This window comes from Onychomys torridus, chromosome 15, assembly GCF_903995425.1.
Source record: "Onychomys torridus chromosome 15, mOncTor1.1, whole genome shotgun sequence".
NCBI lineage: Eukaryota > Metazoa > Chordata > Mammalia > Rodentia > Cricetidae > Onychomys > Onychomys torridus.
In genome coordinates, this window is record NC_050457.1 from 28,525,932 (window position 1) to 28,542,700 (window position 16,769).

The window sequence follows — 16,769 nt, forward strand, 5'->3', positions numbered from 1 at the left end:
GTACAATATTGACATGACTGTTTTAGGGGTAACTAACGACTTTCTGATGGATTTTGAAGCCTGTGACATAGGAGAAAATGTACAACTGGTACTATAAACCTGGTCAAAAGCCTATGGCTGGTGAGGTCATAGCCGCTAAACGGAAACCTGCTGTTGATATTTTGCTAAATGTTAGTATTGTCAAACTGACTCCCAAGTATTTATGTTTATGCCTGTAGATATGCACTGCTTTCAAACTTGGTCCAGAGAGAATTCTTGATGTAGCTGGCGGAGGTTAACATAGAGACTCGTAACTAAGAATAAGACACTGTGAATATTCAACCCCAAATGGGACATCTATGCCAACCCAGTCCTCAAGGCTCAGGGAAAGCTGTGGAAGAAGCAGAACGAATGCAAGAATGAGGCCAGGGACTCTGCTGCAGAAGACAAGAGCCCTTCTGACTGAGACCCCACCCCACAGCCCCGGCTCCTCCCTTCCACAGGACATCCAGTGCATGCCCATTACCTGCTGCACTGACGATAAGGCCACTGGTCACTGCCATGTGTGTGGCACATGTGCCGCCACACCCTTCCTGACAAACATCATGAAGGAAGTCAACCAATGGTTCCCAGTCCCAGGCTTGGTGACTGCTTTTGGAATTGTGTTGACTATTCATACTTATTTACTATATAAATATAATTTATCATTTGTATTATGAAAAAAAAAAGGAATGTAAGTTATAGGATGGGGAAGAGTACTATGAGATGCTGCTGCATTCTGGACATGGCAATGCTACCTACCACACTCAGAAACTCACCCAGCTGTGTTTACCTGCACAAGACCAAGCCAGTCAAAATCCCAGGCTGGCAAACACAGAGGCTCACAAGGCCCTACCCCTAGCTGAGGAGCTATTTGCAGCTGATGGCTTCTGGGGAAAAGCAGGCCACTTTTCTTTGGAGATGTAGCCACTGGTAGGCTGCTAATGCTCTAGCAAATAGGCCCACCCCCAGTGTACATGGGCAACACTAACTCGACTCAGTGGGATATGAAATGATAGTGCACAGGATGTCGGGAGCTGCTGTGCTGGGAGGCATGGGGGGATGGAGGATGGGGTGTGGAAGGCTGAGTCCACAGGGAGTTTGAATGGGGCTATGGGGGTTGTACATGATCAAAATATACTATATACATACATACATACGTATGTACGTACGTACATGAAGTTCTCAAAGAATAAAAATAATTTTTAAAAAGAAATTTTTATTTTATGTCTATGAGTGTTTGCTTTCACATATTCATGTGTACCATGTGAATGCCAGGCACCTACAGAAGCCATAGAGGGCACTGAATCCCCCGGAACTGGAGTTACAGATGGATGTGAGCTGCCATGTGGGTGCTGGGAACCAACCCTAGGTCCTCTGCTAGAACAGCACATGCTCTTAACCACTGAGCCTAATAAAACACTACTACTGCTGCTGCTGCTGCTGCTGCTGCTGCTGCTGCTGCTACTACTACTACTACTGAAGAATCAAAGCACCCCCATTTCAAGTAAGCCCCTCATCCAGTTTGAAAAAGGCCTGAGTTTCAAAAATTCTCAGAGCTGCTGACATAGGTCCCAGTACAAAGTCAGGATATTTGAAGGACTATCTGGTAAAAATTGATTTACCACAGAATGCCCCAATGCCAGAGGTAATCTATAAAGTTTGACAAATGACCGCTTAAAACTACAAAATAAGATAACACAGAAATCCTGAAAAGCCTCTAAAACTTGTGCCAATCAGAATTGTACCCATACTAGCACCCCTAAATGATGTAACCTTGTGGTTTTTGCTTTTAAAAACTAAGCTTGCAGAGGAGTGGGCACCTCCTCTAGCCTCCGCTGTGTCGGAGTGTTCAACTGAGGTCCCTACCACAGCTTGAACTGCTTCAACAAACCTTGCTTTTGCAATTCGGTAAGTTCATGTCTCTGGTGGTCTCTTGCGGCGGGGGGGGGGGGGGGGTGTCTCATGCCCAGGGGACAACACTACCACCACCACTACCACTACCATCACCATTACCATCACCACCACTACCACTAATAATAAATATCAGGCCACTCCATGCTTAATAAAATTCATTGTTTTAAAATAAATTGCTTCACAGTGTGGCATACTTTTTCCCTTACCTCATTAATCAGAATATGGTTATATGGCCACTCCCAGCTACAAAGGAGAACAGTGACTATCTTCTTTCTGGGCAGTTATGAGTTCTGCTAAACGCTGGAATACTAAATAAAAGGGAAGACAGATGAAGGGCTAGCTGACCTTGACGTACCCACAAAATCCATGGCTTTCTTCTTCCTCTCTACTATCAATGCCATAAGTGAGTGAACATCAGACCTAAGCCTGGATTCTGGGTTGTCATATTTGGGACACAAATGAAGACAATTTTTCTCTGAAGAAAAAGCTTGTATACACTAGGAAACCAATTATTGCCCTACAGGGAAACAGGCTTATAGAAAAGAAAAAGAACAGAGAAAAGTAGAGTTTAAGGCTGCAGAGGAAGAAAAGATGGAACTTTCTGACATCTAGTTGTCAGGAAGAGCCACAGCAATACTTTTATCTGGAGTCTGATCCTTCATGCAGAAACTCCTGAGTTTGAGCTAATGTGAATGCATTTCTACTCCTTACAAGGAAATAATCCTTAAGGTCTCACCAGGAAGTTATAATTTAATGTTCTGTGCATGTGAAGGGTTTCTCCAGCACTTCTCAAAGTTATGGACGACATCCAGTGTCATCTTTCTTACCTCCTACATAATGTCTGGTAAGAAAGTGAAGTACAGAACCACTTTGGGAAAAGTCTTCAATAACTAGAAGTTGATTTCTTTTTTGAAATTCTAGTAATGATGACTATATAGTCTTTGTTAGTTCTCTCCTTTGGAGCAAGACAAAACTGGCAGAAAGTTGATGATCAAACTTCCTACATAATCACAGGTCTCCCCAGAATTCCTGACCAAAGCAGAACTACAGTAGATCCCATGGCTGTTGTAGCCATTTCCTGTTCCTGCCATGAAGGGGCTAGACTTCACTGAAAGGACACCAGGCTTGACCATGGTGCCTGCGTTAGCTTCTGAGATGACCAAGTGACATGCTGCCTCACAGCAGGAACCTTATGAGCTAGCCTGAGTCCATCCTTACTCTCCTCTCTGCCATTTTATCTCAGAAAGAAGCTGCATCAGGCCTTAGATGAAGACAACATGGTACTGACCGGAGCCCTTCACCAGAGCAAGACAAGAGCTGTTTCAAGCTACTGAAAATTTTGCCTGTTTATTTATATATTTATACATACATACACTTACTTATTTATCTGAGGGGATTGCCTCAATTTATTTATTCATCTCGATGTCTCTGTCTCTCTTTATCTAACCCTGTGTGTGTGTGTGTGTGTGTGTGTGTGTGTGTGTGTGTGTGTGTGTGATGTATTTGAGTGTACTGGCCTGCCGATGTCTTCCTCAATCATGACTCCATCTTATTTCTAGAAATGTTTTTCACTGAACCTGGTGCTGCTCCCTGCTAGAAAACTCCCATGCCGGGCTCTCCTCAGCTGGGCACATCTGCCTCGATCCTATTCTCTAGGCGCTGAAGAGGTGCAGATCATAACATCCTGAGTACTGGCATTGCTACCACGCAGCCATGAACAAAAGGCAAGACACTTCACATTTTAGAAGTCTAGTATTTAGGTTTCTTTGTTTCATTTGTCAAAACAAGGCTAATGACACAAAGTATACCTCGTAGTTTCCTTGTGGTGGAAAAATACTTGGCAAAGTGCCTAGCCGTACTGGGGAAAGTATAATAAGCAATTGTGGAAACCCAGAACAACTCCCTGGCTTGAGAAACCTAAATATACTCAACGAACATGGAAAATCCAGGAGTCATCTGAAGGGTGGCAAAAATCTCCAAGAGCTGGGGCAGAGTGAGGGGGAACGGAGAAGACAGACCTAGAAAGAATCACTAGCCATAATTTCCCTCGGGTCCTTGTACAATGTTACATACTTTGTGCCAAACAAAGACATTTGAATCACTGGTGGCCCTTCTCTTCTTTCTTACACCAACTGTACTTGCCTGTTGAGTGAACAGGTGAATTCATAGTGAGCAGCTGGGGACGACAAAAAAGCAACCAGTGTTTCAAAGTTCTTCAATGGAAATCCATTTTCCAGGGTAGAAAATACTTTATCAAATGCTGAATGACTTAAAGAATGTTTTCCTGTAAAATTTCAATAATACATTTCAGATGTACAACTCTACTCCCCATAAACAACAGATGTTGCAAGATCAATCGATTGCAACTCTCAAGGGTAATACAAATAAATATATTCTAAAGACATGCAAATGCCCCGTGCCTATTTTGACAGGACACTCTTCCCCCAATGTGCATTTCACAGCTTCCTGTCTGCCATATGGAATCTAATTTTAAAAATAGCAGAGCTGTCTGGAGCACTTTCTGGAGCACTTAAGTTCAAGTCTATGGGGAGTGAGGGGGTTAGTTTGAAGGTGATCCCTTGCATATGGATTAACTAGTTCTCAGTGAACTGACTTGGCATTTTTAAAGTGGTATATTATTTCGAACAGTTCAAGAAACAGTTTTGTTGAAAATACCCCAAATTCCAGCAATAAAGCTCCAAACAGAATGATAAAGGAAACTTGCCAGAAATACTAAAGTATAATATGGTTTATATTACAACCGATACTATTCCAAAATTCTAACCATAACAGGTAAAGACAGTAAAACAAACCATCCAGTCTGCTTGGGGATCCGAACACATTAATCTAAAGAACTGAGCTTGATGCCCAAGTGCTAGCATTTAAACAGGGGCTCCAAAAGATGCTTTATCTTCCTAAATCGGGGTGACACATATGAACCCTGTGGTTCTGACACGCTCTGCAGCCCAGGCAGATCTCAAACTCTTGAGTCTCCCACTTCAGCCTCCCAAATGCTGGACTGCAGGTATGGACCAGCACCTCTGCTCCTCTCTTGCTTTTCCTAAGTTGGCATTTGATGTTTTTCTGAGATATCTACCACTTTCTCATTGTCCACAACACTTGGCACACTGGCTAGTAGAGAACTTGCCATATTTACTTTCTACAATTCTTAATTTTTCACGATTTGTGTTTGTTAAGAACAAAATAATTCGTTCTTAAGTCTGGGAAGCTCAAGTCTAAGGGGGGTGCAGCTGGAGAGGGCCTTCTCTGTGTGTCAACTCTTTTTCTCAGTAGTCCATTGCCCAGATAACTGAGCCACTGTTAGAGTAATCACATTAATTAGTGTGATTGCCCTCGTGCCCTAACAATCACCCCTGAAGTCTTCCATGTCTCAGCACTGCTGCACCTGAACCTTGGGACATGCATCCACACACCACCAACTAGACAGTGAGCATCTGCAGACAGAGACCATTTCTCTTGTATTTTCAGGTTTCTGGAGCCTAGTACACAGCATCCAGCCAAAACATTTCCTGAAAATATATTTAGATCACTATTACTCCAGACTAAATAAATAATTACAAGTATTATGTGTAGACCAGTTATCCAGAATTTAAGCCATGCGTTTCTCTTTCTTTATGTCTTTTCATTCCTTGCTTCAGTCCATACTACAAGATAAGAGAAAGCAAAGGTAAACTGTATCCTCCGACTGCTTAATTCCATTCATTGCCTGTAAGGGTCCTGAGGAGATGGTAGATGATGCTACTAAGGCTTTAAGTTAACTGGCTGGAAGGCTCACGTGCTTTGATCTTTTAAATTTTACTATCCTTTAAAAATTGTACTATCATTTTAAAAGTGTGTTATCTTTATTGCTTTGAAATTTAATTATCAGGCTACCATTTTCAATTTGCAAAAGGAAGAAAACAAAATTCACGTACCATGGAAAATTTACTTTTAAGTGTGACTTTGAATCAAAAGCAGAACATGTGTGTGATAACATGATAACACTGAAGTCTGAGACTTAGACTTTTTTTTTTTTTTTTTTTTGAGAAGTCTAGAAATCCTAGAGGGGAAAATAATTCAAAATTCCATGAGACATTGTAGTCACATATTGCAAATTCAACAGAGGAAGATGTTTTAAAATTAGGGATTAAAATTAGTTACATGAAATTTAAGTGTCCATCCAGGTCTCAGGAGTTATTAACATATCACTTAGACTTTATAATTACATATCTCATAATTTGAAGCCTAACTAATTCACAAGGTCTTCATCCTTGACTATAACATTTGTGTCTACCACTTGGAACTCTGATTGCACTTTTACACATTAAAAACTAAGAAATTACACAATAAGAGACAGTGGTTTCATAATGACTGCAATCATCACAACAAATGATGTGTGACTAGTCTACTTGCTGCATCTGATTTTAGTGTCTAGCTATTTATTCTGAAGCAGAACACAAAGGCTAGAAGGAAAGAAGCAGGCAGAACACTCAATTTAGTTTTTACATGGTGAACTTGTAGCCACTGAGTGCCACCTACAGGCAAAAAAAGGATTCCTTACAGTTAAGCTTTCAGCTAAGATTCCCAACTCCAGAAGATAAAGGTACTACCTTAGCTGTCAACCAGCCTTGGGTTGGCGTGTGCATCTTAAACTGTTATCCAGCCTTAGGTACACATGAGAATAAATGAGAGTTTAAGGTTTCTATGACCCTATAACAAGAATTCTGGTTAACTTTTGAGGTATAGCTAAAGGATATGGATTGCAAACATTTGAGTGAACAGAGAAATAATTATAAATAAATATTTGCTTCATATATTTCCTAGGAACATATACCAATTACTATACTTAAAAGATAAAATCAATTAATATTCATAATGCTTATATTTACCCAAAGCTTTAAAAAATAAGTATTATTTATTTAAAATAACCTCCACAAATGTGGAAGTCAGAGGACAACTTGCCGGCATCAGTTTTCTCCTTGTACCTAAAATTTTAAGACCACTTTTAGAGAATTAATTTTCTTAAATTTACTTCCTTGGTAGACCTGGTAGTACTTTAATAAAGGTTCTTTTCCTAATACAGTGAATGTACAAAATTCTCATAAACTTAATATTTTATGATTTAAAATATGCAAATTATACTCATTTATAAAAACAGAAAAACTGATAAGGTAACTAGGTATTTCCTAGGTTGTGACTATATAAGAAATCATCCTAAGAACAAGACAAAAATGACAAGATCAACAGTACCTCTGATTCAAACATCACATCACTCCTTACACCCTTTGGCAGTGCTTCTCAACTGTCCTAATGTTGTGACCCTTTAATACAGTTTCTCATGTCGTGGTGGCCCCTAATCATAAGATTATTTTGTTGCTACTTCATAACTGTAATTTTGCTACTGTTATGAACTGTAATGTAAATAATCTGTGTTTTCCAGTGGTCATATGCAAACCCTCTGAAAGGGTTATTTGAGCCCCAGGGGTTGCGCCCCACAGGTTGAGAACCACTGCTTTAGTGTAACTAGTTCAGGCAGTCACCAGCTCTCAGGCACAGACACTGACAGAAGCCTCCTAACTCATCGTTCAGTCTCTTCTCTCCTTACCAAATGTCAATGGCCCTCCAACATGATGCTATGCGGTGCCTAAGCTTTGGGGAGGCAATTTAGACTCTATGATGAAATCAGCATTGTTTGAAAAAGAGACATCACAGGTCTCCACCATATGAAAAAAAAAATCAAATTTGTTAGCAGTCTTTAACTTCAGAGCTTCTAAAACCATGACCAATAGAAAAAAAATTTTAAGTCAGAACTTTGATCATTTTCTTTTTTCTTTGTTTTTTTGTTTCTCTAGATAGGGTTTCTCTGTATAGCCCTGACTGTCCTGGAACTTGCTCTGTGGACCAGGCTAACCTCAGACTCAGGTATCTGCCTGCCTCTGTCTCCAGAGTGGTGGGATTAAAAGGTGTGTGCCACCATCCTGGGCTCTAAATTCTATCTCTGACCACAAAAATTATGTCAACAGTAGACATTTCTGGGGATCACTTTTATTTTTGGTTAAACAAAGCAAATATTGAGGGACCTCTGCAAAGGAAAAGCCTTGATCTTAAAGCTTCCCACATGAGGCTGGGAAATACACGCACACAAAAGTTATTTCTTTGTACTTGTATTGCATAGATCAACTGAAGAAAAGACATCCCATGACTTTGTAAAGCAGTGATATTTAAGATGTATATATTCTAGAGTTACAATATAGAATCACATAGGAAGGGAGGGGGTTAATTGAGTTGAATTTCAAAAAAGGAAAGCATTAAGTCACAAAATCCAACAAACTTTTAACACCAGACACAACTTCCAACATTTACTTCAATTTATTTTATAATGCCAATGATCAGACAGGGAAGTGGTTTTTAGCCAATCTGACTTGAAAAGCTGTCTAAGAATGGATTCAGACCAGTCTGGACAATTTTTATTCAGCTAAAGTTTTTGAGACTGTTTCTCATACAAGTCACTCAAAGTTCTCGTTAGTATTGAGAAAACACAATTTTGTACAAACAGCTAATATTTACTGTACATTAAATTTATTTGAATTCTGGTCTCTTTTTTTTTTTTAGGCCCCAAAAAGGGGCTGATTTTCCACAACCTAACAATGAACAAACATTATGCCATTTCGAGTTTAAAAATTAGTGAGTGGAGTACTCAGTCCCAGGTGAAGAGAAGTATAAAGACTGAAGTACAGATGTTCAAAGCATAAAGGTTGACTCACCTGCGGCTGGCCGGCTTGCTTTCTCCTTTTCCCTCTCCAGCTGACTTCACATTTGCACTTGTGTCTTTTTTTAACCTTTTTGCAATTCTTTCTCTCATCAGGTTCTTTTCATCGCCATCAATGGATTCATCATGCGCTGCACTTTCATCTTCTCCATCCTGTAAAAACTACAAGTGAGTAGTCTCCAGGCATTGCGTTTTCCCTTTCACTTCCAGAGACTCACCCAAGATGCTTGCTGGGTTCCAGGCCAGCTTTGTTTAGATTTGAACTAGTAAGGGCTTGAAGACTGTTCTCCCACTGGGATAACCCCTGCAATCTGCTCTAGGCAAAAAACACACAATGGGATCCCAAGATGGATAATGGGCTCACTTTACAGCAGCTCTTCCGTAGAGCACTTCCTGTCTCGCCCAGGGTCTTGTGTCTATACAGTCTTATCCTTATCCCAGTAGGATATGCGGTTCTGGAGGCAGTTGGCCAGCATAACATCAACCAGGAATTCATTCAAAGAGAAGGGTGCACTGCAGATGCTGAGACTTGAGCACCTTGGGGCAAAACTCATCAGAGTGCCCCACACCATAGCCAAACCAAACCAAACCAAATCCCCTTAGGCTCCTAACTGAGACCCAGCAGCCACTGCTCCTCTAAAAGCTTTACAGTGAGTCCCCAACTGACCTGAGCTGTCTACCTTAGAGTCATGAAACACTCTTATTTTAGATAGCTGAATGTCTCCTTTTTCCTCTCCTACCCCTTAGTCATGAATCTTGACCATACTATTAACAGAGAGAGAAAAACAAAAAACAAAACCTTCGTACCTCATATTCTTCTTTCCTCCTTATTTGTACAGCATGTATTTACATTTTTTTTTTGTTGTTGTTGTTTGTTTGTTTGTTTCTCAGACAATTAAGGAGAATACTCCATGTGTCTGGTCTATCAGCCTATTAGTTTAGTCATCTTTCAGAATAGCTCCCAGCATTACTAAAGAGTAGAGAGAAGGGAGAGAAAGAAGAAACTACACAAAGGGGTTCTTTATCTCCTGTGCCTCTTTGGCCTGCCAAGCCACAGTAAGACAGGATTCCCAACTTGAGGATTATGAACCCCACAGCAATGTTCTTCAAAGTCCAGTTCTCTGATTCCCCATGTCCTTATTAAAGATAAAATCCACCCAGGCGTAATGGCACATGCCCTTATCCTAGCACTGGGTAAGCAGAGTCAGAGGCTGTCCCTTCTCTAAGAGTTGAAAGCCAGCTTGAGCTACAGAGCAATTTCCAGGCCAGCCAGGACAATATAGTGAGACCCAGTCTCAAGAAATAAAACAAGCCAAGCAGCAGTGGCACATGCCTTTAATCCCAGCACTCGGGAGACAGAGCTAAGTGGGTCTCGGTGAGTTCAAGGCCATCCTGGTCTACAGAGAGAGATCCAGGAAGAGGCACCAAAACTACACAGAGAAACCCTGACTCGAAAAAACCAAAAAAAAAGAAAAAAAAAAAAAAGAAAAGAAAAGAAAAAACCAAAACAAAAACAAAACCCACATATGTATGTACTTACATTGATTTTCATATGTGGAAAGTGTCAGTACAGAATCAACCAAATTATTGCTTGACTACATATAGTCAAAGTCTTGCTGCAGACTGACTAGACCCCAAATTTCTGTGGACAAAACTGCATGTATTCAGCAAGGGGGTTAAGTTATTCTTAAACACTGACACAGAGCTGTCATGTCTGGGCCTCAGCAGATATGAAACAAATCTCTTGCCAGGTCATAAGATTCTGTATGTGAGTATAGGACACTTTCTGGGGAAAGGACCCAGAGATTAAAAGGCTTTGGGACCTAAAACAGGTTAGAGACCAAATACTGTCCTTAAGTGCCCTCACCCCACCCATAAACTTAAGAGTAAACTCATATTTTCTAGCCCATAATATTGTAACCAGATGTCTTTAAGATACCTCATCTCAAAACGATACAAATTGTTAATTAGTTTTCATCAACCACCCAGTCTCCAGCCTGTTCTGTCTTTGGTACCTGGCTAACAAGGCCAAACCAGAAAGCTGTGGTTATCTCAGACTCCTTCCCCCTTCAGCAGCTTCCTCACGGCTCCCTTTACCCTGGCCTGCTTCCGCTCATGTGGCCTCTGTAAGAGGATTGCCAGTGGCGATTTCGAAAATGCAAAGTTGACCGCAGCACCCTTCTTTTGAACCAATACCCTTCAACTGTTACCCATGACCTTAGCATGGCCATGACCCTTGCAAGCCTGCCCATCCCTCCACCCCGTCTCCCACCCCACCATCCTCACTACACTGTCAGAGTGGCCTGCTGCTGTCAGCTCCTGGAGTGTATCAACTCTCCCACTCAGGAGACTGGCACTGGTCTCACCTCTCCACACAGCAAGTTTCCTCAAACTTGAGAGCTCAGCTGGCGTGTCCTGACCAAGGTGTGATGTCTGCTTAGTTTTAGAGATGCTGTACCCTCCGCCTTCCCCACCTGCTCTTCTGTGACTGAGTTAGCATCTAGTCCCCTGTAAGATCCAAGGTTCTTCTCTCCCAGGAATGCTGTCCTTACATAGTCATTCTTTCTGCTGCAGCTAATCAGAGAACCCCCTTTCAGACTGTGGTAATACACAAATCTCTTTACATGCTAAATTACATACTGTCTTTTGAATTATGCAATGTACGTTTTAATAAGTTTTCTCCTAACATGGTATTTATATAATTTGAAAAAGTGTATCATTCACATAATACATAATACAAGAAAATTTTCCTTTTGTTTATTTTAACTTTTTCTGTATTTGTGTGTGCATGTGTGTGCACGCGCACGCGTGTGTGTGTGTGTGTGTGTGCGCATGTGCGTGTGTGTGCACGTGTGTGTGCTAATGTGTTTGTGTGTTTGTTCGTGTGTGTGTGTGTGTGTGTGTGTGCGCGCGCGCACACGCGTGCGCGTGCGTGTGCACTTGCCACAGCTTGAGCTCCTGTCCTCAGACTCCACAGCAAACACTTTACCTTCTGAACCATCTCACTGGTCTTTCCTTCTGCTTTTTATCATTGTTAGCTAGTAATAAAGGTACAATCTTAAAAGAGATTCTTCTCATATAAATGTATAACAAGGAATATACTATTATAAAGAACTCCTCCATGCACTTCCCAAATAGCATAAAGGATGCTCACTCATCACACTTAAACTTTTAACATCATAAAATTATAGCATTTGAACGTAGAGTATTCATATAATGTTATGTGACAGAGAGAAAAGGCAGGACAGAAATTCACATATAAAACTGCAATTCTGGGGGGAAATATATAAATAAATATATAAATAAATCTATTAGGAAGTAAATATTCTAATAACAAAAGAAATTATTTTCATTTTAAAAATTGCATATATTTATGTATGTTTTTAAACGTAATTTGTTTGTAAAACTTTGACCTATCTATAAATTGTTCAAGCTATATTTGTACTAAAATGAATACTCACATCTTCTAAATCTCCTGTTGCATCATCTTTTTCACTACAAAAATAAGTAAAACAAATAAATTTTAGCTTCAAAGTGAAACTAATTGAAGTATTCATTTCTATAAAGTGTAGACTGGAATTTATAACTAGTTTGCTAGAATTAATGTTGTTTTGTTTTTCCACCATAGCACTCTCAGAATGACACTGTACAACAAATGGGGACAAAAGGAGTCACCTTTTATAAACAGAGGAAGAGACGTGCTCCATTAGCAGATAAGAGAAGTCCCTGGATTTTTTTTTTTTTTTCAAATATAAACATCCACCATCATCACGCTGTCCCATTTGTGGAAAATGATTTTTCTATAGCTTAAAAGGTTCTAGCTATAAAGAGACCAAATCCTACAAATTAAAGAATATCAAGAAAACAGTATTTTGAAATAAGATTGTTGACGATGAACTAAGCTCTGTCCTTGTCTGAGACACTGGCCCATATATCATATGTAATTAATACATTTAACACTAATTAATATCCCACCTCTCAAACAGAAGCAGCAAAGACAATTAAGGCAGGTCTCTGTCAACTCCGACAGTTGTAAGAATGCACACACAGTAAACTGGCCCCGAACACGGTCACTTCTAGTAACCTTGCACTCTCGTGCTTGCTCATTATCCCCAAACAAACATGCCCTAAGACAGTTAGCAATGCAACATGAAATTAGTACAAGCTTCTAGTATTCAGACTAGCCTAAGATTAATCCCTTATCAAATGTGCCATTGTTTTGGCTAGACTTAAGAAATGTATGAGCTCTGCTTGCTAACAAAGACAGCAAGAGAATGAGATAAAGCCTAGAAGCAGGAGGTCAGGTTCCGGCGCGGCACTAACCTCTCCACAGCTGGGACAGAGCTGAGGTGCGGATCGTCCTTGAGCAGGTCATGACTGCTTTTACTTCTCCCCTTCATGCTCTGGGAAAGAACACACAATAGAGTTGAGAGAAGGAAACTAAAGTCTTCCAAAAAAGAAAATTAACAAATATACATGAAATTTAGTAAAGGCACGGTATGATTAGCAAAAGACGTGTGTCTGGAAGGTTCATTATAACCAAAGCTTTAGAAATAAGAATACTTTTAACGGACTGAAAATGGGGTTTTTATTTAGTTGTTTAAATTATTAATTTTTATTTTGTTTTTTTAAGATACAGTCCTATCATCTAGTTCTAGTCAAGATAGCCTTGAGTTCTCTACGTAGCCCAGATTGACCTAGAATTCATAATCTTTCATACTCAACATCTCTTGTGTTGGGATTACAGGTATGCAGCACTACTCACGGCTCAACAATACTTTCTTAAGATCAGCTTTCCCAACAAAAAGTGCCACTGTTAAAAGCACTGTGGTTTGACAGCACTGAGTGCTTATGATTTATAGCCAACTGATGAATTCCTACAACCCATACATAAAACTTGCAAGGCAGAGCCCAAGAATAAATTGAGATAAGTGCCACTACTATCCTTACGCTGCACAAGGTGACTTTTACACAGCACCCCCAGCAATCAATCACATGAAGTTGCTATTTAACAAATGGAAGGCAGACACTCAGAAGAGCATTTCAGGCATGAGAACATTCACCAGGGACCAAACAGCAAAGTAAGTGCTTTAGTTTCCAAGCTCCCCTTCTCAATAACAACACTTTTACAAGGGAAACAGACGAGGAACCATTACTACCAACAGTTACTAGAGGAAGCACAACTGTAACTGTATTACTGCTGTTATTGTTCTAATTTCTTTAGTGTGTACTTGGTGCCAGTCACAGTGTTCCACACTGCACTTCTACCCTACTCTCCCAGTCTAATGGAAACACACAATGTAGCACACAGACTGTTCTACAAACTGTTCGAGATTAAGCTATTAATTAGGAGTCACAAAGCTTGTCCGTGGAAGAAGATCAGGATTTAAATTAATACACCAAGAATCTAAATGGATCCATTTTTATGACCTTTAGGTCCCCACAGACACAAACACTGCAAGCCCTATCCTATATATTTCCTACTGCATGGTGGGAATCTTCTAAACTGGCCTTCTGTTTTCACTGACTGACTTGTGAACAGGCCCTTAAACTTAATAGCGTTACTCTAAGAGGGGTATATACCTTTAAAACTATGCTTCCATGACAAATAATCAAAGATTTAAACATTTCTGTATTAACAGGGGCTTCTCTATGCTTTAAAGATCAAATCAAGTAAAATAAATATAGTTTAAGGGTCTATTACTGTTATTATTTTGCATTCTCAGCCTGTGCTTTATTGCTAAAAGTGTCTACACACAGTGCAGACTTTCCAACTCCCAGAACAGTTCCTTTTTCAAAGAGTCAGACTGCTGCAAATCTCCCCAGAGATGCACACCTGCTGACTCGGTCTTTCATGGCAGCTTCAAGCACTGGAGAGAGCTTGTAGCAGGCATCTTCACCGGCGCAATGGAGAGTGCAGACAAGAGTGAGGGGACAGCAGCAGCATGCGTGCTGAAGAACTCTTCTTCTGTCTGGCTGTGTGCAGGGATGGGTGCACACAGACTGTGAGTGCTGTTCAAGGACTGAGGATGCCCACAGAACACTCTTCTAGGCCATAGGGTGTCAGTTCTGGGGATCAAACCCAGGTCCTCACTGTACTTAGCCAAGTACTCTCTGAAGCTACATCCTGAGCAGAAAAGCACATTTCCATGAAGGACATAACATACTATCACCAAAGGCTTTGAATCATCAGTAACCATAACTATAACTTTAAAGAGTTTAGAAGTCTGGGTTTTTCCAAATACCATGGCATCTTTTGCTGTTTTGGTTTTCAGTATCATCTATTTGAATTTGCCTTACTAGACCACTAGAAACAGTGTTAGAAGAACTCTGATCTTGCATCTTTATTGGTTGGCAGATGTATCAGGTGGAGAGCATTTTTATTTGGGATACATCTTACATCCTGTACTTCAGTGGAAATCAAATTTCACATTGACAACTCAAGCCTAGTGCTGAAGAAATGTCAATTGTCTAGTTTTTAATCACAAAACAAAACAAGTGAATTTAACTACACTGTCATCTGTGGTTTTAAAAATCATAAGACTCTACATTGTGTCATTAGTCTACACTTGCAATTCCACAGCCTCTTCTGAAGCTCAGGAGTGAGGAAGGGGCAAAATGTCAACTTATTACTCACCAACGCCTTTGTCTAACTAGGAAGACTGGGAAAGTTGTTCACAGACACAAGAGAGCACAGTAGAAAGGGCATGGGATGACACCACAGGTGCTGCCCAAAGTGAACCCTGCCTGGGCTTGGTGCCAGCTCCTCAGGCTAAGCAGGAGAGTGGCTGCAGCCCTGGGGGTAAAGGCCTACTGAGGCAACACCTGAGGCCCCGTCTCAAAGCAGCAACACCAGCACAAGATGGTGATCTGGTCCAATGGATTTCAAATCTAACACCCCACAATCTTATCATTTCTAGCTCAAAACTTATCGTTGTGAGGGGGATAGCTCAGTGGTAAAGCATTTGACTGCAAAACTTATCATTGTGGAAACAATAAACTTTCTAAGATCTCAGAACACTTAGCCACAAAATCCAATAATACCCTTATCTATTTCACAGAAGAAAATTAAATGCATGCACAAAATTTGTAATGTTAATTAATAAAAGTGAATTATTGTATTCCTGAAAAATCACAGATTTTATTTTTATTTATTTTTTAATTATTTATTTTATGTGTATGAATGTTTTGCCTGTTTGTATGTATGTACAGCACATTCATGCCTGGTGACCTCAAGGTCAGAATGGGTCACCTGGAACTAGAGTTACAGACAATTTTGAATTGCCATGTGGGTGCTGGGAACCAAACCTGGGTCTTCAGAACAGTGCTCTTAACCAACGAGCTGTCTCTCTAGCCCCACAGAGAGATTTTAAATGTTCTTACCATAGTATGTATGTGGTATATGAGATGGGTATATGTTAATTAGCTCAACTCAAACACTGTTTCAAAACATTATATAAATGTAATATATATAAAAAACTCGGTCTACATATTTTAAAACATATATTGTATACCATATATATATATACTTCATTGCCAATTTAAAAGAATTACTTAAAAAAAAAAAAAAGCAAGTTCTTCCCAAGTACAGTGTTGCATGCTGTAATCCCAACCTTCAGGAGAATAAAATAGGAAGATTGCATATTTGAGGCTAGCTAGGGCTACTTAGCAAGACTCTGTGACTGAAAAGAACCAAAAAACAAAAAACAAAAAAAGAAAACAGAAAAGAAATTCTTGTTGAGCTCTCAAATAGAAACTCACTTTAAACAGCTTAAAAAAATAAACTTGTTTCACAGTGACTTAAAATAAGACCTGAAAACAGGAGTCATTTTCATTAACTTTTCAAACTGAGTGAGCATGGGGATGGAGGCTCAAGAGCAGATGTTAAACACTCACCCAGTCCCACTACAGCAAACTCCCGAAGCAGAGAAAGTAACTGGGGAAGAACGGACAAAGTTACAAGAGTCTCAGAGGCTGGTACAGCAGTCTGACTCTCGATTTAATGCTAATTCTTCCTGAATGACCTATTTTAAGGTCTTTATTTGGCTAAAGGGTTGAGATGTTG

General features: G+C 40.1%; 1 protein-coding gene across 2 annotated transcripts in view; it reads right to left on the reverse strand.

Moving 5' to 3' along the window:
- The window catches only part of Cwc27 (CWC27 spliceosome associated cyclophilin), a 185,440-nt gene that overhangs the window by 146,242 nt on the left and 22,429 nt on the right, over positions 1-16,769 (reverse strand). For both annotated transcript variants that reach the window (XM_036207404.1, XM_036207405.1), the window contains exons 8-10: positions 13,028-13,107; positions 12,166-12,199; positions 8,700-8,857 (exon numbers count right to left, since the gene is read on the reverse strand). In XM_036207404.1, the coding sequence (XP_036063297.1) occupies positions 8,700-8,857; positions 12,166-12,199; positions 13,028-13,107 (272 nt within the window). The remainder of the gene's footprint in view (positions 1-8,699; positions 8,858-12,165; positions 12,200-13,027; positions 13,108-16,769) is intronic.